The 21977-nt window shown below is 42.2% G+C and overlaps 1 protein-coding gene across 1 annotated transcript in view; it reads left to right on the top strand.

The window, feature by feature from the left end:
• Positions 1-21977, top strand: part of PIK3R5 (phosphoinositide-3-kinase regulatory subunit 5) — a 123220-nt gene that overhangs the window by 88442 nt on the left and 12801 nt on the right. The window contains exons 7-17 of the mRNA XM_069750641.1: positions 3401-3575; positions 3986-4142; positions 4991-5071; positions 6401-7163; positions 7294-7450; positions 9334-9453; positions 9736-9855; positions 10656-10749; positions 12971-13047; positions 13128-13221; positions 13995-14077. Of these exons, the coding sequence (XP_069606742.1) occupies positions 3401-3575; positions 3986-4142; positions 4991-5071; positions 6401-7163; positions 7294-7450; positions 9334-9453; positions 9736-9855; positions 10656-10749; positions 12971-13047; positions 13128-13221; positions 13995-14077 (1921 nt within the window). The remainder of the gene's footprint in view (positions 1-3400; positions 3576-3985; positions 4143-4990; positions 5072-6400; positions 7164-7293; positions 7451-9333; positions 9454-9735; positions 9856-10655; positions 10750-12970; positions 13048-13127; positions 13222-13994; positions 14078-21977) is intronic.

Genomic DNA, 21977 nt, shown 5'->3' on the forward strand with positions numbered 1-21977 from the left:
GGTGGTGTGAGGTCAAAGGAAAACCTTCAGACCTGAGGCCATTGTTTCTCCTCTAGATGAAATAGAAACCAGCAGCTCCCCGCCATCACACTGTGGGATACCAATGGAATGACAGAGGGAGAGATCTCCCTCTTACACTTTATATGCAGCTGTCATAATTGACTGCAGTATGTAAGGAGTTATCTGAGCCACTGTAAACACTGTGATCAATCCCCTCTGATATAGCACTGGGAATTGATCACTATTAACAAAGTTGGAGCCCTGTTACCACAATCCTGTGACAAATAATAACTGCCTTTTCATGCCCTAATGGAAAGTGATAAGTCCAATAGGACCGGACAAGGAAGTGAAGTTTTTTACCTTTGCATACTTTGTCTTTGAAGTCATATACTGTTACAGCAAAGGAAATAATTATTTGATCCCGTGCTGATTTTGTAAGTTTGCCCACTGACAAAGACATGAACAGTCTATAATTGTAAGGGTATATTAATTTTGAAAATTGAGAGATAGATTATCAAAAATAAAATCTAGAAAATCATATATCTATATATACAAGAGGCATCGTGATTACTCGCTAATCCCGCCCCCTGCACAGTAGCTCCGCCCCCACCACATCACCACACATAATCCTGCCCCCCACCCCATTACCACACACAATCCCGCCCCCACCACATTACCACACACTATCCCGCCCCCACCACATTACCACACACAATCCTCACCACATCACCACACACAATCCCGCCCCCCCACCACATTACCACACACAATCCCGCCCCCCCACCACATTACCACACACAATCCCGCCCCCCCACCACATTACCACACACAATCCGCACCACATCACCACACATAATCCCGCCCCCCACCACATCACCACACATAATCTCGCCCCCCCACCCCATTACCACACATAATCCCGCCCCCCACCACATTACCACACATAATCTTGCCCCCACCACACATAATCCTGCCCCCCACCACATTACCACAGATAATCCCACCACATTACCACACATAATCCCGCCCCCCACCACATTACCACACATAATCCCGCCGCACACATTACCACACGAGGCTCCGTTCCCACACATTACCACACGAGGCTCCATCCCCACACATTACCACACGGGGCTCCGTCCCCACACATTACCACACGAAGCTCCGACCCCACATATTACCACACGAGGCTCCGTTCCCCCACATTACCACGAGGCTCTGTCCCTGCACATTACCACACGAGGCTCCATCCCCGCACATTACCACATGAGGCTCCGTCTCCACACATTACCACATGAGGCTCCGTTCCCCCATATTACCACACGAGGCTCCGTTCCTCTACATTGCCACACGAGGCTCCGTCTTCACACATTACCACACGATGCTCCGTTCCCCCACATTACCATACGAGGCTCCGTCCCCACACATTACCACACGAGGCTCCGTCCCCACACATTACCACACGAGGCTCAGTCCCCACACATTACCACATGAGGCTCAGTCCCCACACATTACCACATGAGGATCCATCCCCGCACATTACCACACGAGGCTCCGTCCCCACACATTACAACATGAGGCTCCATTTCCCCACATTACCACACGAGGCTCCGTCCCTGCACATTACCACACAAGGCTCTGTCCCCACACATTACCACATGAGGCTCCGTTCCCCCACATTACCACACGAGGCTCCATCCCCACACATTACCACACGAGGCTCCATCCCCACACATTACCACACGAGGCTCCGTCCCCACACATTACCACACGAGGTTCCGTCCTCACACATTACCACACGAGGCTACGGTTTGTTTTTTATTTTACACTGTGAATAAAATGTATTATTAGTATTATTCAGATTTTTAATGATTATTATTGTTATTAACTTCATTTTAAGTTAATTTACTACCTGCATAAGCGCTATTGAATGTTGTCATTATTTACTTTAGTTTAATCACCAGCAGCGTTAATTAGATAGCAATGAGCGTGCCGAGCGTTAGCATTTTGCTGTGAGAAATAAGAATTTGATCCCTCTGGCAAACAATACTTTGTCTTTGGGTACCGTCACACTATACGATTTACCAACGATCCTGACCAGCGATACGACCTGGCCGTGATCGTTGGTAAGTCGTAGTGTGGTCGCTGGAGAGCTGTCACACAGACAGCTCTCCAGCGACCAACGATGCCGAGGTCCCCGGGTAACCAGGGTAAACATCGGGTTACTAAGCGCAGGGCCGCGCTTAGTAACCCGATGTTTACCCTGGTTACCAGCGTAAAAAAAAAAAAACAGTACATACTTACATTCCGGTGTCTGTCCCTTGCCGTCTGCTTCCCGCACTCACTGACTGCCGGCCGTAAAGTGAAAGCACAGCACAGTGGTGACGTCACCGCTGTGCTCTGCTTTCACTTTACGGCCGGCAGTCAGTGAGTGCGGGAAGCAGACGGCAAGGGACCTGACGGACACCGGAATGTGAGTATGTACTGTTTTTTTTTTTTACATTTACGCTGGTAACCAGGGTAAACATCGGGTTACTAAGCGCAGCCCTGCGCTTAGTAACCCGATGTTTACCCTGGTTACAAGCGAACGCATCGCTAGATTGGTGTCACACACACCGATCTAGCGATGACAGCGGGAGATCCAGCGATGAAAGAATGTTCCAAACGATCTGCTACGACGTACGATTCTCAGCAGGATCCCTGATCGCTGCTTCGTGTCAGACACAGCGAGATCGTATGGATATCGCTGGAACGTCACGAATCGTACCGTCGTAGCGACAAAAGTGCCACTGTGTGACGGTACCCTTTGTCAGTGGGCAAACTTACAAAATCAGCAAGAAATCAAATAATTTTTCCTTCTCTGTATGTATGCAGACCTTTTGTTATGGGGCAATTTTTGGGTTGTTTATTTTAGGTTTTGTTTGTGCAACAAATTCTAGCTTGTTCTTTTCGTTGGAAAAGCTGAAATTTTTACTAGTACTATTTTGGAATGGATGAGACTTTTGATAACTTTTGATTTCTACTTACTCCATTTTTGGGAGCTATCTTGGCTTTGTTTTATCTATTTTATGGTGTTCAAACAAAGTGATAAGATTATAACTTACAGCAGTACAGTCACAGATACCAATGAGTACTTTTTTGTGTACTTTCTTTACTTTTTTCTTTTAGATAAGGAAACATATTTAATAGGAAAATATTTGGGGGTTCCTATTTTTTCTTAATAATTGTAAACATTTTATTGCTTTGTATTTTTTTTCTTTACATTTTTTATTAATTCCATAAGGGTCCATTAGATCACATTGTCATGTCTTAAATGCATAGAGCAGGACGGAAACTTTAATGCACAGTTCGGTTGCTGATCGGGACACAATTAATGCCTTAAGATTTCACTTTCTTCTAGGACGGTGCTGTTGGTGAATCCTGTAGAGCTTCCTAAAGAGTTTTTGTCAGTCACTGACCGTCTAAGAACCATAGAGCAAACTGCTGAAAACACTTACATTTCCCTTATTCAGCATCTGTACCAAGCCAACCTGGGGCCATCCTCCCAAATCACTGTCATAAAGGAGAAGCTTAAGGTAGGTGTCCACTAAATGGGTGGATTTTACCAAAGCACCAAATATTAAGTAAGAACCATTGTGTGGAACTTTTACCACTTGCTCAATATCCAGAGGAAAGTTAAGTTAGTCCGCACAAGATGAGAGTCCCCCAGTGTTACTGCGCCATCTTTGTGGGGGTACTGTGCCAAGCCCCAATTTGTTAATACAGACTCTCCTGCAGAAGAAGGAGTGTGGGAACACTGGTACCTTGCTTCCTTATTAAACAATGCAAGTTCTGTGTGACCCAGGAGTACTGCATGCTATGGTGGACCTGGTCCAGGCTCGCAGGATCTGAAATGGGACAGGGAGAAACTTTGATTGGTTCCACTAACTACTGTATGCATCTGATTATACTATAATGTATGCCTTTATTTTATTTTCTTTTTTAGTCTAAGACAGAAGAGGAACTTAAAACCCTCTTTTCCGATTTGACGGACACTGTAGAAGAAGCGTTCAATGATGGCGACCTGGAGAAGAATAGGGAGTGGATAAAAAAGAAGCTACAGGAGATTGGGAAACAAGGTGGTTTTCTAGGGCACCAAACAGGTGAGGATTTTAGAGTTTTCTTTATGCAAATTGTATCTTCAGAGAAGAAGAGGACTAATACTCTATAGCGCCACCTACTGGAAGCAGCAATCCTAAAAGTAAACACTGACCCTTTAACGAGCCTTGCAATATGACTTAGGATTAAAGCCAAAGCAGAATCACGATATTTAGGGATGTTGCCCCTCGTCAGTGCAAAGTATGAGGTCTGATTTGGCTAGTTGAGAGGCTCTGGACTGCGGTCTACGGGTAACGTTTTTCCTTGGGGAGAGTGACATGTCAAGCCTGGCATATCAGAGTGAGGAAACATAAGATCACTGCTTCCAATAGGTAACGCTAGTGTTCAAGTCCTCTTTCTCTCCGAAGAGACAATTGCATATTTAATTTCCCAGAGGAGCATGCATGGCCTATAAGTCTCTGCACGCTGACAAGCCAGGCTTGACATGTCACTCTCCAGAAGGAAAAAATATGACCCCATAGATCCCAGAGTTTTCTTTGACAATCTTCCAATGCGCCACAGATGTCCCCAGATGGGTTGTCCAGTTACATTAAATATCGGGCCATGGCTGCTTGTACTTTAAAAACAACAAACCAAGCAGTACTTACCTACTTTTGCCCATGCCGATACAATAACATCTCTCTGTTGGTCCATGCCAGTATTTGTTGACAGGGCGGCAGTTGACAAGTTACAGCTTGTCTACACTACCTGACCATTGCAGTGAATCACCGGTAGCGCCAGTCATGTCGATGTAGACGGCAAAGGATGCCATAGCCATCAGTGTCATGTACCCAATATTGAGGTTATGTTACCTAAAAAAATGACAAATATTTTCTTCCCTCTATCCAACTAGACATCTCATTAGACCAGTTCCAGCCCATCTGTCTTCCAATTCCCAAATGTTACACATACACCTGGGATCAAGATAACTTTGGTAAGTAGATATATACACAGTATATGTAGTATACTTACTTTGAAAATCCATGCCGGATTGGCTGTACAACCTTTTTTCTCCCTTACATTAAAATTACCAACTTTGACTGTAATCATGAAACGCTTGTTTTAATTTGAACTAATTGCAACTATTCGGTTGTGGATTCTTTAAGTAAGTACACCAACCTCATGCGGTCTAAGAGATCTAGTTAATCATGAATGTAATTTGTATTGTGAAATCTAATGACGGATCAGTAAGTAAGCCAATCAATGAATGCGTGTAATTACGACAAAGTCTAACCACAGACATTGGAGGAAACTCATCAAGCTAAATCAGATTTCAGACAAAAAACCTGTCTTTCGTGACTTGTAATTATATTTATTATGTATTCTAGACACTTTCTGCTTCTTGGTCACTAAAAATGGACGTTGTTTAGTTGACATGAGACATGGCCTAATGTGCAACAGCGCGAGACAGAAAAAGTTGCTAAGTTTGTGACAAAAGTACTTTATTTCTCCCCCTTTTGGCACAGTTTCTGCAAATGTGTGACTTTTTGTCCTAAAAAGTGGTTAAAAGGTTATAGACAAAAAATGATGTTCATTTTTTTTTTTTTTCTTTGAACAAAATTTTGTGGATCGCATGCAACATTTTGGAAAATTCCGCACAAAAACCCCAACCAAAAAATGTGACTTAAAAAAATATACACAAAGAATGAATCAGTCCCACAAACTTTTACTCTCGCACCCTTCCCCAACCCCCCAAAAAAGGCACTAAAAAATGATAGATAGATCAGACAGCATGACCCGTAAATCTGAGACATTTTCAGACTGTCTTCTCCAGCTGTGTTTTTTTTTTATTTGGGTGCAGATGTTTAATAAAGTTAGTTTTATTTGCCAAAAATGCATTGTTTCTTTACTTTGTCATTGCTTTTTATGAGTGAAAAATCGCTGCAAAAACGCCGTAGGTATTGACGTGCTGTGGATTTCAAAAACACTGCTCTCAACACAGTTCTCAAATTTGGTCAGGAGAAAAAAAAACAAGAGTGTACATGAGATTTCTGAAATCTCACAGCTTTTGCTGGTACTGTAAAAAGCAGCTTATAAGTTGCATAAAAAAGCTGTAAAAATGCTGACAATTAGTATTGATACATGTGCCGCATTGTATATCAGCAACTGATCTAATTTCCCATAAGCGGCTTCCCCCACTAGCCCCCTCTTTGCCCACCCCAATCACGTAAACATTTGCCGTTTCATTCGAAGAGCCATTTATGCCTTTTTTTTCTGTCCTCCAACGTCATCAGATATTAATTGCCTCATTCCTCTTTGGCAGACGTACTGAATAATATACTTTTATCTGAAGAAGACACTAGAGCAACCAGTCTTTCTCCAGAAAATGAAGTCAATGAGGAGGATGACGTTGATGTTGAAGAGGAAGAAGAGGAAGAAGAACTGGAAGAGGTAGAAGAGGAAATTCCCAATGATACTAACCAGCGAGATTCTGTATTCTCTAACGCCTCCAGACGTTACGTGTACTGGAGCACGCCAAGTAATGTACAAGAGGAAGCCAACATGACCAGCATCTCCAACCACTCCATGCAATTTGTCTCCAACCTCTCCAGCTGCGTAGATAGTGGATATATTGAAGACAGCGATGACAGTTCTCAGGAGACACCAGAAAAGGTGGATTACCGAGAAGAAAAGGTCAATCGAAAATTCACTCAGAAGATCTGTAAACTTTTTAGACCCAAGAACCATCTATCCAAGGGCAAGTCAAAGACTGATTTAAGTAATTCTCCCACCTATTCTATGACAGGATCTATGTCTCACCTGCAGAATATACCATTAAGACGAGCCGGTAGCTTATGTACGCCCCAGGTGAGACGAGTGCCAGTGAGGTCAAAAAGATCTCAGTCGCTTCCCCAACATGCTCTTGGAGCTCATATCTGGGAAATTCAGCAGAACCAAAAGCTGGCTTTAAAAAGGAGACCTTTCCTGAGCTCTAATGAGGACTCTAAAGCTTCCACGTTGAGGGTTGTAGTGTTCGGTTCTGATCGAATTTCTGGAAAGTTAGCGAGAGCATACAGCAACCTAAGGTGAGTACCGGTGAATTTCTGCTTCCTTTTACCTAAATTATGTAATGGTGGAATATAATCAAATCTCGTGAGACCTTGATATCACCAAGTAATGTTTCCTTCATTCATTGTCTACGTCTTTGTTATTCAGGTTGAAAGAAAGTAAATGTCCAATGCTTACACGGTTCTTTAAGCTGCAGCTGTACTATGTGCCAGTAAGAAGAAACCGTCTTTCCCCAACAGTAACACTGACAAACATAGACTCCCCCTTAAAATCTCCAAGTCCATCAGCAAAGACTATCCCAGAGGTAATGTCTACCTAGAGATAAACAGTTCATCTTCAACAGTGCATTGTGTGATAAATTACAGAAACTCTGGTAAATAGCAGAATTGTGAATGCAGCTCCTGATGTGAGTGTTAGGGTTTTTTCCTCCAATTTCCAGCACCAGTCCACTCCTCTTCTGAACCACGTGACGGCTATTCTGACTCACATCATCACACGGTGCTCTACGTGTGAGCCAGCAGTCACTATTACGATGTAAGTCTATGGAATCTCGTTATGACACAGACATACTCTTGTAAAGACAACTTCCAGCTCACACATAGAACCCACTGTAATCCGGTGAGTCGGAATAGCTGGCACGTGACTCAGAAGAGGAACGGAGCTACGCTGAAAACTGGGGAAGACAGCGATCAGTGAGAATATAGCACACTTACACTACATTACACACACATTTACACAGGTGCTTCTTGTCCAATTTTTTATTTTTCATATCACTATATTTTAAAAAAAAAATTACAATTTTCACACTGGCCATTAAAGGGAACCTGTCACCCCCAAAATCGATGGTGAGGTAAGCTCACCATCATCAGGGGCTTATCTACAGCATTCTGTAATGCTGTAGATAAGCCCCCGATGTAACCTGAAAGAGGAGAAAAAGAGGTTAGATTATACTCACCCAGGGGCAGTCCCGCTGCTGTCCGGTCAAATGGGTGTCTCAGGTCTGCTCTGGCACCTCCTATCTTCATTCCATGACGTCCTCTTCTGGTCTTCATGCCGCGGCTCCGGCGCAGGCGTACTTTGTCTGCCCTGTTGAGGGCAGAGGAAAGTACTGCAGTGCGCAGGCGCTGGGCCTCTCTGACCTTTCCGGCGCCTGCGCACTGCAGTACTTTGCTCTGCCCTCAACAGGGCAGACAAAGTACGCCTGTGCCGGAGCCACAGCGTGAAGACCAGAAGAGGACGTCATGGAATGAAGATGGGAGGCGCTGTTCCGGATCTGAGACACCCATCGGAGCAGGACCGCCCCTGGGTGAGTATAATCTAACCTTTTTTTCTCCTCTTTCAGGTAACATCGGCGGCTTATCTACAGTATTACAGAATGCTGTAGATAAGCCCCTGATGACTGTGAGCTTACCTCACCATCGATTTTGTGGGTGACAGGTTCCCTCTTAAGCCTAATATATTAGATTTCCTGTTGGGTACAGGGACATTAGCAGTTATAGACTGATTCAGACCCTATTGCATTTTATTGAAGCATTTAAAGGGAACCTGACAGCTGATACATACTAGCCGAACCACGGGCAGCATGTATCAGACACGGGCTGCATGATTTCAGACAGGTATGTATGACTCTGGAATGCAGGAGCATTTCAGAGAAAAACAACATTTAAAAGGACCCACCTTTCTGACTAGTCTCCTGTGCGGCTCGGTCCCCGGCAGCTTCTCCCCACCTGCTCCCCTTGAGCGACAGGTCTCTTGCCGCATGTGTCAATCACTGGCAGTGAGCAAGGAGAAGTCAACGGGAACCCGCCTGTTCAATTCGTCTCCTGGCAGCTTTTACAGTATGTTTTTCTTTGACACAGGCTTCCCTTAAAGAGAGTGCACTAATGAGGGCAAATGTCATTGTCAAGGAAGGTGGTGGAAGTGAGCTGTAACATCACCCATTGTTAATGGTGGATCCTGTGTTATCTACTGTATAGAAAGAAAGCGTTAGTCTAGTATAAGGCCTAGTCCCCAGATTTTTGTTTCTTCAATATACAGTAGATAGTGATATGAAAAACTACAAAAACAAACATTTACCATGAAAACCTGATTGAAGAAATAGGTCATCTTTGAGGACTACAAAGTAATTTGACAAGAAACCTTTTAAAAGTTTAACCATGACCTAAATTCCATAATGCCCTCCACCAGGACATGACAGCAACCGAGGAAAGCACTAACGACATCTCTCACTACATCGGAATGTTGGATCCATGGTACAAACGGAACATCTTAGGTCTGATGGATCTTCCCACATCTGTCCTCTCTCAGGTAATTAATAACAATGAGGCACTAGAGGCCATAGAAGGCAATTTACAACTTTCCATATGACTTGGACTCCTAAGTACATCATGTATGTGACAAAGCCAAAGCGCAAGGTAGACCAACACTGGCCGTGAGGTATGATTATTTCTTGGCTAAATCTAATTTTTATTGAAAAGTGTTGGAACCATGAACAATGTGGAAACAAATGACACATTAGGGGTGTTTTGATCAGGCAATTAAATGCAAAAAACGTGATAAGCGATATACCTCTTCCATAATCTCCTGCAGTCCTCTACACCTGAAAATGGCTTAGTAGAGACCCAAAAGATGCCCATCCTTGCCGACATGGTGCTGTATTATTGCCGTTTTGCCAATCGCTCTCTACTTCTCCAGTTGTACCAAGCCGAGGTAAGCACAATTTCCATCAAACAACTGTCTAGAAAAAGCTCTGTAATGCACCAATATCTCCTCTGCATTGTCATAATGTTCTCTCAAAATCTACATCGATGTCTCATATCTCAGCAACCAAAAGAAAAAATAATAACAACCTTGCATTCATTCACTTGTGAAAGAAAAAACTGTTCTCTTCTTATATAGATGCCTTTTTCTGGCAATTTTGGAGTAGAAAATGCTGGAAAAAAACTCCCAATGATATATGATAAATAATAATTTCTATGTAAAAACAACTTGCTGTTTACACATTCAGACTTTTGAGCTTCTTTTAAATATTTTTTTTCAGCGTTTTATGCATTGTTTAAAGGAATAAAAAAAAAAAAGTCTGTTAAAAATAGCCAAAGAAAAGGAAATGCTAAATAAAAAAGTCAGCAAAAAATCAATTAGAAAGAAATTGTAGCAAACAACCAGAAAATGCTTAAAATAAAAAAGCTTCGGATTTTCAAAACTCTTGAAAAAAAGAACAATTCCTTAAGCATCTTCTACTTTTAAAAAAATATTTCTGAATGCCTGAACTGGCCCCCCAAAAAGCAAGCAATCTGAAAATTTTACTTGCAGTACCCTGTTAAACCATATGGAGTGCTGTTTTGAAGAAACATCCACTAGCAACACACAAAAGCTCAACACTGAGGTTCATCTTGACTAAGAATTTAGAAATGGGAAAACGCATAGTAAAACTCAGTGTAAGAATGTAGAACAAATTCACTGAAATATTTCTCTGATACATGGTATGTCCCATTTTCTTTTACCTTTAGATCACATTTGATGGCGGCAGAAAACAAACAGAGGTTTTCATCCAATCTCTGGAAATGGGGCATTCTGCAGCCTTAAGAGCTATCAAAGCTTCAGGTAAGGACTGCTGTGAAAGGGGTTATGTAAATGGTAAAAGTCTGTATGAAAAATGTATAGACCCAGATTCATCACTTGTGTTTTTGTAAGTGACTGTTTGTTTGCCTTGGGGTATTAGTTGCTGATTTTTTATGGCAAATTGAACAAAAATCAAAAATACTCTTTTTTTCTTGTCTTTTTCCTTTTGTTGCATCTTCTTAGAGCAAAAACTTGCATGACCTTTTAAGATGTTGCGTTTTAGTCTTTAAAAAAAATTAGATTTTGCACTCAAGTGAGTACTGGAGTACAATTGTGCAAATAATTTTCAAAAAGTTGCAACAAATGAATTAGACGTAAACATGGCGTACACATGCTCACATTGCCAAAGATTAAAATTTAAAAAAATAGGTGAAATCAAGTAAAGCCAATTTTTAAAAAAATGCAAATCAGTTAACAATAGAGGAACAAACATATAAGTCACTATTAGGAGAGAGTCAGTCGGTTGTATAACTTGGATGAGGATCGCAACACAATGTTCGGACTTTCCATCGGCACTCCCCACCTAAGCATGACAGCTGCATAGAAATACATGCCATCATGCTTGGGTCGAGAGTAGTGATGAGCGAGTATGCGCCTTAATCAAGTTTCTCCGAGCACGCTCGGGTGGTCTCCGAGTATTTCGGCATGCTCAGAGATTTAGTTTATGGGTTAGTAACTGGCTTAGTGATAGAAAACAGAGGGTGGTTATAAATGGTATAGTCTCTAACTGGGTCGCTGTGACCAATGGGGTACCGCAGGGGTCAGTATTGGGACCTGTTCTCTTCAACATATTCATTAATGATCTGGTAGAAGGTTTACACAGTAAAATATCGATATTTGCAGATGATACAAAACCATGTAAAGCAGTTAATACAAGAGAAGATAGTATTCTGCTACAGATAGATCTGGATAAGTAGGAAACTTGGGCTGAAAGGTGGCAGATGAGGTTTAACAATGATGAATGTAAGGTTATACACATGGGAAGAAGGAATCAATATCACCATTACACACTGAACGGGAAACCACTGGGTAAATCTGACAGGGAGAAGGACTTGGGGATCCTAGTTAATTATAAACTTACCTGGAGCAGCCAGTGTCAGGCAGCAGCTGCCAAGGCAAACAGGATCACGGGGTGCATTAAGAGAGGTCTGGATACACATGATGAGAGCATTATACTGCCTCTGTACAAATCCCTAGTTAGACCGCACATGGAGTACTGTGTCCAGTTTTGGGCACCGGTGCTCAGGAAGGATATAATGGAACTAGAGAGAGTACAAAGGAGGGCAACAAAATTAATAAAGGGGATGGGAGAACTACAATACCCAGATAGATTAGCGAAATTAGGAATATTTAGTCTAGAAAAAAGACGACTGAGGGGCGATCTAATAACCATGTATAAGTATATAAGGGGACAATACAAATATCTCGCTGAGGATCTGCTTATACCAAGGAAGGTGACGGGCACAAGGGGGCATTCTTTGCGTCTGGAGGATAGAAGGTTTTTCCACCAACATAGAAGAGGATTCTTTACTGTTAGGGCGGTGAGAATCTGGAATTGCTTGCCTGAGGAGGTGGTGATGGCGAACTCAGTCGAGGGGTTCAAGAGAGGCCTGGATGTCTTCCTGGAGCAGAACAATATTGTATCATACAATTATTAGGTTCTGTAGAAGGACGTAGATCTGGGGATTTATTATGATGGAGTATAGGCTGAACTGGATGGACAAATGTCTTTTTCCGGCCTTACTATGTTACTATGTTACTATGACGCAGCTGCATGATTTGCGTCTGCTAGACAGCTTTGAATACATGTGACTGCTTACCTGTTTGTTAGGGAATCCCCACATGTATTCAAGCTGTCTAGCAGCCACAAATCATGCAGCTGCGTCGACATAAACTAAATCTCCGAGCATGCCAAAATACTCGGAGATCACCCGAGCATGCTCGGAGAAACTCGAGTAACGAGCATACTCGCTCATCACTAGTCTAGAGAGCTGAAGGCCAGTCTCAGCATTGCATTGCGATCCTCGTCATAGTTATACCGGAGTCTGATTCTTCCCTTTAAAATGATTTTTGCTCTAGAAAAAGGTACAAAATCAACGATAAATCAGATCCCATAATCTGGACTGCTCGGAATTTGTACCGATGAGTGTTATAAAACCATAGTCAAAAGTTGGCAACATGGTGATTTAGGGCTTTCTTTTAGGACCTGGCTGCAAGAGACTTGGGATTGATGGAGATCGAGAAGCAATTCCCTTTACACTACAAATTGTTTACAGTAAAGTAGGTATAAAATCCATATAAAAGTTCTACTAACATGGAAAGGACAATCAGATCATAGCATTGTTCCCATTATTTTTTAGTCCAGCGTAAGTGGCCGGAGCCGATGGAGTGATGGAGAAAAGTTGTGTACATCTGTAAGCCTTAGAAAAGCGTGCAAGACATTTGAAGAACTTGGTGAGGGACTCAAGATGTTACAATTCATAAAAATATATAATTTTTTTATTTTCTGGAAACTGAAATTAAAAGTTAAATTACTTATTAATGCACCAGAATATCTAAAATGTTATGGAAGGCAAAGACCGGTCAACTCCAGTGGTGATATTAGTGTACAGCCTAAGGGTATGTGCACACGTCAGGATTTCTTGCAGAAATTTTCCTGACAAAAACCGGACATTTCTGCCAGAAATCTGCATGCGTTTTACCGCGATATTACCGCGATTTTACCGCGTTTTTGATGCGTTTGACGCGTTTTTGGTGCGTTTTTTTTGCGTTTTTCCCCAAATGCATAGAATTGCGGGAAAAACGCAGAAAATCCGCAAAAATAATGAACATGCTCATTTTTTTACCGCGATGCGTTTTTTTCACGAAAAAAAAAGCATCCATGTGCACAAAACATGCAGAATGCATTCTAAATGATAGAATGCATATTGTATGCGTTTGTAATGAGTTTTTATAGCGTTTTTAGCGCGAAAAAACCTGAACGTGTGCACATAGCCTTACAATGTAAGGAGGGCAAGTGGAAGGTCACTGATGAATGAAGAAACAAAATCTCATGCATTGCAAAAAAATATTTTACTGGTCGTGGAAGAAACTGTGGGGACAGGACTGCATGTAAAAAGTTATCAAGAGAAATTATAGACATTAAGTATACAGAATGCTTTCTCTTAACACATCCTGGTATAGAAATAACAATGTGTCCTTTTTTTTGCTAACATTTTTTTTGAAAGATTCCAAAATGGAATGTCTAAATCTCACTGTACGGGAAGTGGTGAAAAGACAGAACTCCAAAACAAAGAAATGTTTTAATCAGGTAGGAACCATATTAGACCAGAAATTACCAATTTCTACAGCATAATTAATAAACACTGCTCATTTAACTGCAGTGGCATGTAAAAGCTTGGGCACGCACTGTTATTGTGAATAGTTAAGCAAGTGGAAGATGAAATGATCTGTAAAAGTTACAGATGACATATTTACTTTGCATTTTAGGGAAAAAAAATAATATATACACATATATATATATATATATATATATACCGTATATACTCGAGTATAAGTCGAGATTTTCAGCCCAAATTTTTGGGCTGAAAGTGCCCCTCTCGGCTTATACTCGAGTCAAGGTGGGTGGCAGGGTCGGCGGGTGAGGGCGCTGAGGCATACTTACCTGCTTCCAGCGATCCTGACGCTCCCCGCCTGTCCCACGGTCTTTGGGTGCTGCAGCTCTTCCCCTCTTCAGCGATCACCGGCACCGCTCATTAGAGAAATGAATAAGCGGCTCCACCTCCCATGGGGGTGGAGCCGCCTATTCATTTCTCTAATCAGCGGTAACGGTGATCGCTGATAGAGGAAGAAGCTGCGGCACCGAAGACCAGCTGTGCGGGAGAAGGAGCCGGACGCCGGGAGCAGGTAAGTATCGCATATTTACCTGTCCACGTTCCAGCCGCCGGGCGCCGCTCCATCTTCCCGGCGTCTATCTGCACTGACTGTTCAGGTCAGAGGGCGCGATGACGCATATAGTGTGCGCAGCGCCCTCTGCCTGATCAGTCAGAGCGGAGAGACCCCGGGACCGGACACTGGGAGCTGCAAGCAAGAAAGGTGAGTATGGAATTTTTTTTTATTGCAGCAGCAGCAGCAATGGCACAGATATATGTGGAGCATCTATGGGGAAATATGAACGGTGCAGAGCACTATATGGCACAGCTATGGGGAAATATGAACGGTGCAGGGCACTATATGGCACAGCTATGGGGAAATATGAACGGTGCAGAGCACTATATGGCAGAGCTATGGGGCAATATGAACGGTGCAGAGCACTATATGGCAGAGCTATGGGGAAATATGAACAGTGCAGAGCACTATATGGCACAGCTATGGGGCAATATGAACAGTGCAGAGCACTATATGGCACAGCTATGGGGAAATATGAACGGTGCAGAGCACTATATGGCACAGCTATGGGGCAATAATGAACGGTGCAGAGCACTATATGGCACAGCTATGGGGAAATATGAACGGTGCAGAGCACTATATGGCACAGCTATGGGGCAATAATGAACGGTGCAGAGCACTATATGGCACAGCTATGGGGAAATATGAACGGTGCAGAGCACTATATGGCACAGCTATGGGGCAATAATGAACGGTGCAGAGCACTATATGGCACAGCTATGGGGCAAGAATGATCTATTTTTTTTTTTTTAAATTCATCGGTAAATGCTGCATTTCCACCCTAGGCTTATACTCGAGTCAATAAGTTTTCCCAGTTTTTTGTGGTAAAATTAGGGGGGGGTCGGCTTATACTCGGGTCGGCTTATACTCGAGTATATACGGTATATATATATACAGTGGGGCAAAAAAGTATTTAGTCAGTCAGCAATAGTGCAAGTTCCACCACTTAAAAAGATGAGAGGCGTCTGTAATTTACATCATAGGTAGACCTCAACTATGGGAGACATACTGAGAAAAAAAAATCCAGAAAATCACATTGTCTGTTTTTTTAACATTTTATTTGCATATTATGGTGGAAAATAAGTATTTGGTCAGAAACAAACAATCAAGATTTCTGGCTCTCACAGACCTGTAACTTCTTCTTTAAGAGACTCCTCTTTCCTCCACTCATTACCTGTAGTAATGGCACCTGTTTAAATTTGTTATCAGTATAAAAAGACACCTGTGCACACCCTCAAACAGTCTGACTCCAAACTCCACTATGGTGAAGACCAAAGAGCTGTCAAAGGACACCAGAAACAAAATTGTAGCCCTGCACCAGGCTGGGAAGACTGAATATGCAATAGCCAACCAGCTTGGAGTGAAGAAATCAACAGTGGGAGCAATAATTAGAAAATGGAAGACATACAAGACCACTGATAATCTCCCTCGATCTGGGGCTCCACGCAAAATCCCACCCCGTGGGGTCAGAATTATCACAAGAACGGTGAGCAAAAATCCCAGAACCACGCGGGGGGACCTAGTGAATGAACTGCAGAGAGCTGGGACCAATGTAACAAGGCCTACCATAAGTAACACACTACGCCACCATGGACTCAGATCCTGCAGTGCCAGACGTGTCCCACTGCTTAAGCCAGTACATTTCCGGGCCCATCTGAAGTTTGCTAGAGAGCATTTGGATGATCCAGAGGAGTTTTGGGAGAATGTCCTATAGTCTGATGAAACCAAACTGGAACTGTTTGGTAGAAACACAACTTGTCGTGTTTGGAGGAAAAAGAATACTGAGTTGCATCCATCAAACACCATACCTACTGTAAAGCATGGTGGTGGAAACATCATGCTTTGGGGCTGTTTCTCTGCAAAGGGGCCAGGACGACTGATCCGGGTACAAGAAAGAATGAATGGGGCCATGTATCGTGAGATTTTGAGTGCAAACCTCCTTCCATCAGCAAGGGCATTGAAGATGAAACGTGGCTGGGTCTTTCAACATGACAATGATCCAAAGCACACCGCCAGGGCAACGAAGGAGTGGCTTTGTAAGAAGCATTTCAAGGTCCTGGAGTGGCCTAGCCAGTCTCCAGATCTCAACCCTATAGAAAACCTTTGGTGGGAGTTGAAAGTCCGTGTTGCCAAGCGAAAAGCCAAAAACATCACTGCTCTAGAGGAGATCTGCATGGAGGAATGGGCCAACATACCAACAACAGTGTGTGGCAACCTTGTGAAGACTTACAGAAAACGTTTGACCTCTGTCATTGCCAACAAAGGATATATTACAAAGTATTGAGATGAAATTTTGTTTCTGACCAAATACTTATTTTCCACCATAATATGCAAATAAAATGTTAAAAAAACAGACAATGTGATTTTCTGGATTTTTTTTTCTCAGTTTGTCTCCCATAGTTGAGGTCTACCTATGATGTAAATTACAGACGCCTCTCATCTTTTTAAGTGGTGGAACTTGCACTATTGCTGACTGACTAAATACTTTTTTGCCCCACTGTGTATATATATATATATATATATATATATATATATATATATATATATATATATATACATATACATACAGTGATGGCCAAAAGTATTGACACCCCTGCAAATCTGTCAGATAATACTCATTTTCTTCCTGAAAATGATTGCAAACACAAATTATTTGGTATTATTATCTTCATTTAATTTGTCTTAAATGAAAAAACACAAAAAGAATTGTCCTAAAGCTAAATTGGATATAATTCCACACCAAACATAAAAACGGGGGTGGACAAAGTATTGGCACTGTTCGAAAAATCATGTGATGCTTCTCTAATTTGTGTAATTAACAGCACCTGTAATTTACCTGTGGCACCTAACAGGTGTTGGCAATAACTAAATCACACTTGCAGCCAGTTGACATGGATTAAAGTTGACTCAGCCTATGTCCTGTGTCCTTGTATGTACCACATTGAGCATGGAGAAATGAAAGAAGACCAAAGAACTGTCTGAGGACTTGAGAAAGCAAATTGTGAGGAAGCATGAGCAATCTCAAGGCTACAAGTCCATCTCCAAAGACCTGAATGTTCCTATGTCTACCGTGCGCAGTGTCATCAAGAAGTTTAAAGCCCATGGCACTGTGGCTAACCTTCCTAGATGTGGACGGAAAAGAAAAATTGACAAGAGATTTCAATGCAAGATTGTGCGGATGTTGGATAAAGAACCTCGACTAACATCCAAACAAGTTCAAGTTGCCCTGTAGTCCGAGGGTACAACAGTGTCAACCCGTACTATCCGTCGGCGTCTGAATGAAAAGGGACTGTATGGTAGGAGACCCAGGAAGACCCCACTTCTTACCCCGAGACATAAAAAAGCCAGGCTGGAGTTTGCCAAAACTTACCTGAAAAAGCTTAAAACGTTTTGGAAGAATGTTCTCTGGTCAGATGAGACAAAAGTAGAGCTTTTTGGGCAAAGGCATCAACATAGAGTTTACAGGAGAAAAAAATAGGCATTCAAAGAAAAGAACACGGTCCCTGCAGCCAAACATGGCGGAGGTTCCCTGATGTTTTGGGGTTGCTTTGCTGCCTCTGGCACTGGACTGCTTGACCGTGTGCATGGCATTATGAAGTCTGAAGACTACCAACAAATTGTGCAGCATAATGTAGGGCCCAGTGTGAAAAAGCTGGGTCTCCCTCAGAGGTCATGGGTCTTCCAGCAGGACAATGACCCAAAACACACTTCAAAAATCACTAGAAAATGGTTTGAGAGAAAGCACTGGAGACTTCTAAGGTGGCCAGCAATGAGTCCAGACCTGAATCCCATAGAACACCTGTAGAGAGATCTAAAAATGGCAGTTTGGAGAAGGCACCCTTCAAATATCAGGGACCTGAAGGAGTTTGCCAAAGAAGAATGGTCTAAAATTCCAGCAGAGCATTGTAAGAAACTCATTGATGGTTACCGGAAGCGGTTGGTCGCAGTTATTTTGGCTAAAGGTTGTGCAACCAAGTATTAGGCTGAGGGTGCCAATACTTTTGTCTGGCCCATTTTTGGAGTTTTGTGTGAAATGATCAATGTTTTGCTTTTTGCTTCATTCTCTTTTGTGTTTTTTTCATTTAAGACAAATTAAATGAAGATAATAATACCAAAGAATTTGTGTTTGCAATCATTTTCAGGAAGAAACTGAGTATTATCTGACAGAATTGCAGGGGTGTCAATACAAAAAAGAGAACACTTAAACAACAGAATATAACTCCAAGTGAATCAAACTTCTGTGAAATCAAACTGTCCACTTAGGAAGCAACACTGTTTGACAATCAATTTCACATGCTGTGGTGCAAATGGAATAGACAACAGATGGAAATTATTGGCAATAATCAAGACACACTCAATAAAGGAGTGGTTCTGAAGGTGGGGACCACAGACCACATTTCAGTACCAATGCTTTCTGGCTAATGTTTTGCCCATTGTAAAACCTTCAGCCTGCGCCTTTTGAAATAGTCTATTGCGGATTTTGACGTGTGTTTAGGATCATTATCCATTTGTAGAAGCCATTCTCTTTTCAACTTCAGCATTTTTGAAGTTGGTGTATTGTTTGCATCAAGAATTTGTTAAAATGTCATTGAATCCATTCTTCCTTCTACCCGTGAAATGTTGCCAGTGCCACTGGTTGCAGCACAACCCTAGAGCAGGATTGATCCACCCCCATGCCTAATGGCTGGGAAGATGTTCTTTTCCTGAAATTATGTGCCCTTTTTTCTCCACACATATCTTTGATCATTGTGGCCAAATAGTTCTATTTTAACCTGATTGATTCACAGGACTTGTTTCCAAAATTCATCAGGCTTGTTCAGATGTTCTTTTGCATACTTCTGACCCTGAATTTTATTGTGAAGATGCAGGAGAAGTTTTCTTCTCATGACTCTTCTGTGAAGTCCATATTTGTGCAGATGTCTCTGAACAGTAGATTCTATTTTGCCTCTAGCAATCCTATGAGCAGTTCTCACTGAAATTTTGGTCTTTCAGACCTTATTTTGACCTCCACTGTTCTTGTTAACTGCCATTTCTTAATTACATTTCTAACTGAGAAAAGGGCAACTTGAAAATGCTTTGCTATCTTCTTAAAACCTTCTTTTGCTTTGTGGGCTTCCACCTTTTTCATTTTCAGAGTGCTAGGTAGCTGCTTAGAAGAAACCATGGCTGCAGTTTTTTGGCACAAGGTTACAGGAGGCTGGATTTTTATAAAGCTGGGAAATTTGCATCATCTGGTCTTTCCAAACGATGATAGTGAACAAGCCATAACCATAAGAGACTAATTAAGGTTTGAAACCTTGGTCAAAGTTATCTGAGCACACAAATCTCCAAGGGTGGCCAAACTTTTGTGTCAGCACATTTTCTATTTTTCTTTTTGTTATTTTTAAAAAGTAAAAAATGACTATATATATATATTTGCCTAAAATACAAAAGAAATGTTTCATCTTTATTTTAGCATTTTTACACATCATTTCATCTTCAACTTGCTTAACTGTTCTCAATAACAGTAATACTGACCGAGGGTGCCAAGACTTTTACATGTCACCGTATATAAAATTAAAGGGAACTTGTCAGGTCCCATGTGCCCCCAGAATCACCAGCAGTTGTGCCTACATATCTAAATTCCTGTCCTAACAGTTCCTTTATTACATTAAACACATAAAGAGATCTTTGGAAAAATGATTTCTAAAGTATGTTTGTGATATGTAAATGAAGGCTTTGACTAGTCACTGGGGTGGTAGTTTCCCTGGTCTAGTCTGCCCACTTAGCATGTTATTACGCCCCTGTGGGCATGATGACATAACTTGCAAACGTTGGAGTCATCGCCAGAGCTGTACAAACTGCGGCTTCTTTCCCTCACTACATTGATCCAGTGAAGCTGGGTTTATGCATGCTGACTTCAGAAAGGTGCACTGCGCATGATCACCAGTACAGAAGACTTCCAATCATGTACAGTGCTCCTCTCTGAGGCTGGCACGTGTACACCCGACTTCAAAGGCTCAATGTAGTGAGGGAAAGAAGCTGCATGCATGCTCAAGGTTTGTATAGGGCTGGCGATGATGCCCACAGGGATATGGTAACATACTAAGTGGGCCAACTAGACTGAGGAAACTAACGCCTCATCGACTAGTCAAAGGCCTCATTTACTATCATAAACAGACTTTGAAAACACTTTTTCTAACCATCTGTTTATGTGCTTAATGTAATAAAGGGACTGTTAGGTAGGGAATTTAGATAAGTAGACACAACTGCTGGTAGTTCTAGGGGCATGAGAGACCTGACACAAAACCCATGAGGCATATTTTATACATTGAGAAATGACTCTAATACTGCCCCTATGTATAAGGCCGGCTTCACACTTGCGAGTTTTACGGACGTAAGAGCGCAGAAACTACGTCCGTAAAACTCGCAAAAAATACGGCACAATTATTCTCTATGCCCCTGCTCCTATCTGCCGTATTTTACTGATCAGTATTATACGGCTTTCTACGGCCGTACAAAATCGCAGCATGCTGCGTTTGTCACCGTACTGCGCAAGAAATACGCCAATGAAAGTCTATGGAAGCGTGAAAAATACGGATTTCACACGGACAAGCAGTGTGACTTGCGAGAAATACGCAGCGCTGTTAGAGAGAAAAGCCGGTAATTCAGTGCGGTGTACAGTAAAATCACACTGACAGCTTACAGTAGAATAGGTAGAATAAATGTGTACACATAGAATAGGTATATATATATATATATATATGTCAGTGAGACACATATATGTATATATATTAATATTTATTCCAGCGCTATACAGCTTGAAAGCCGGTAATTCAATTACCGGCTTTTTCTTTCTCCTTCCTAAAACCCGACATGATTTGAGACATGGTTTACATACAGTAAACCATGTCTTCTCTCCATTTTTTTTTTGCAGATTCCACACTACTAATGTCAGTAGAGTGTATCTGCAAAATTTGGCCGTTCTAGCTCTTAAAATAAAGGGTTAGGGGGCGTGGCCTAGCAGGCGATGTGAACAGACGTGCAACAGAGCTCTCCCGCTTCATTATCTCTGTATTAACCCCTTAGAGGCGCCGCCGAGCGCAAATCATACTCTCAGGAGTGCACATAGTCTCGGGGAGCGAGGTGTGACCCGAAGGAACGGAATCTTATCTGAGGATGACACGCAGGAGACAGAAGGAGCTGACAGCTGCGGGAAGCTCACAGGCCCAAGATGGCGCTGAGACTGCAGAGGAGGCGGCGAGGGCAAGCGCTGCTTATCA

This window comes from Ranitomeya imitator, chromosome 2, assembly GCF_032444005.1.
Source record: "Ranitomeya imitator isolate aRanImi1 chromosome 2, aRanImi1.pri, whole genome shotgun sequence".
NCBI classification, from domain to species: Eukaryota; Metazoa; Chordata; class Amphibia; order Anura; family Dendrobatidae; genus Ranitomeya; species Ranitomeya imitator.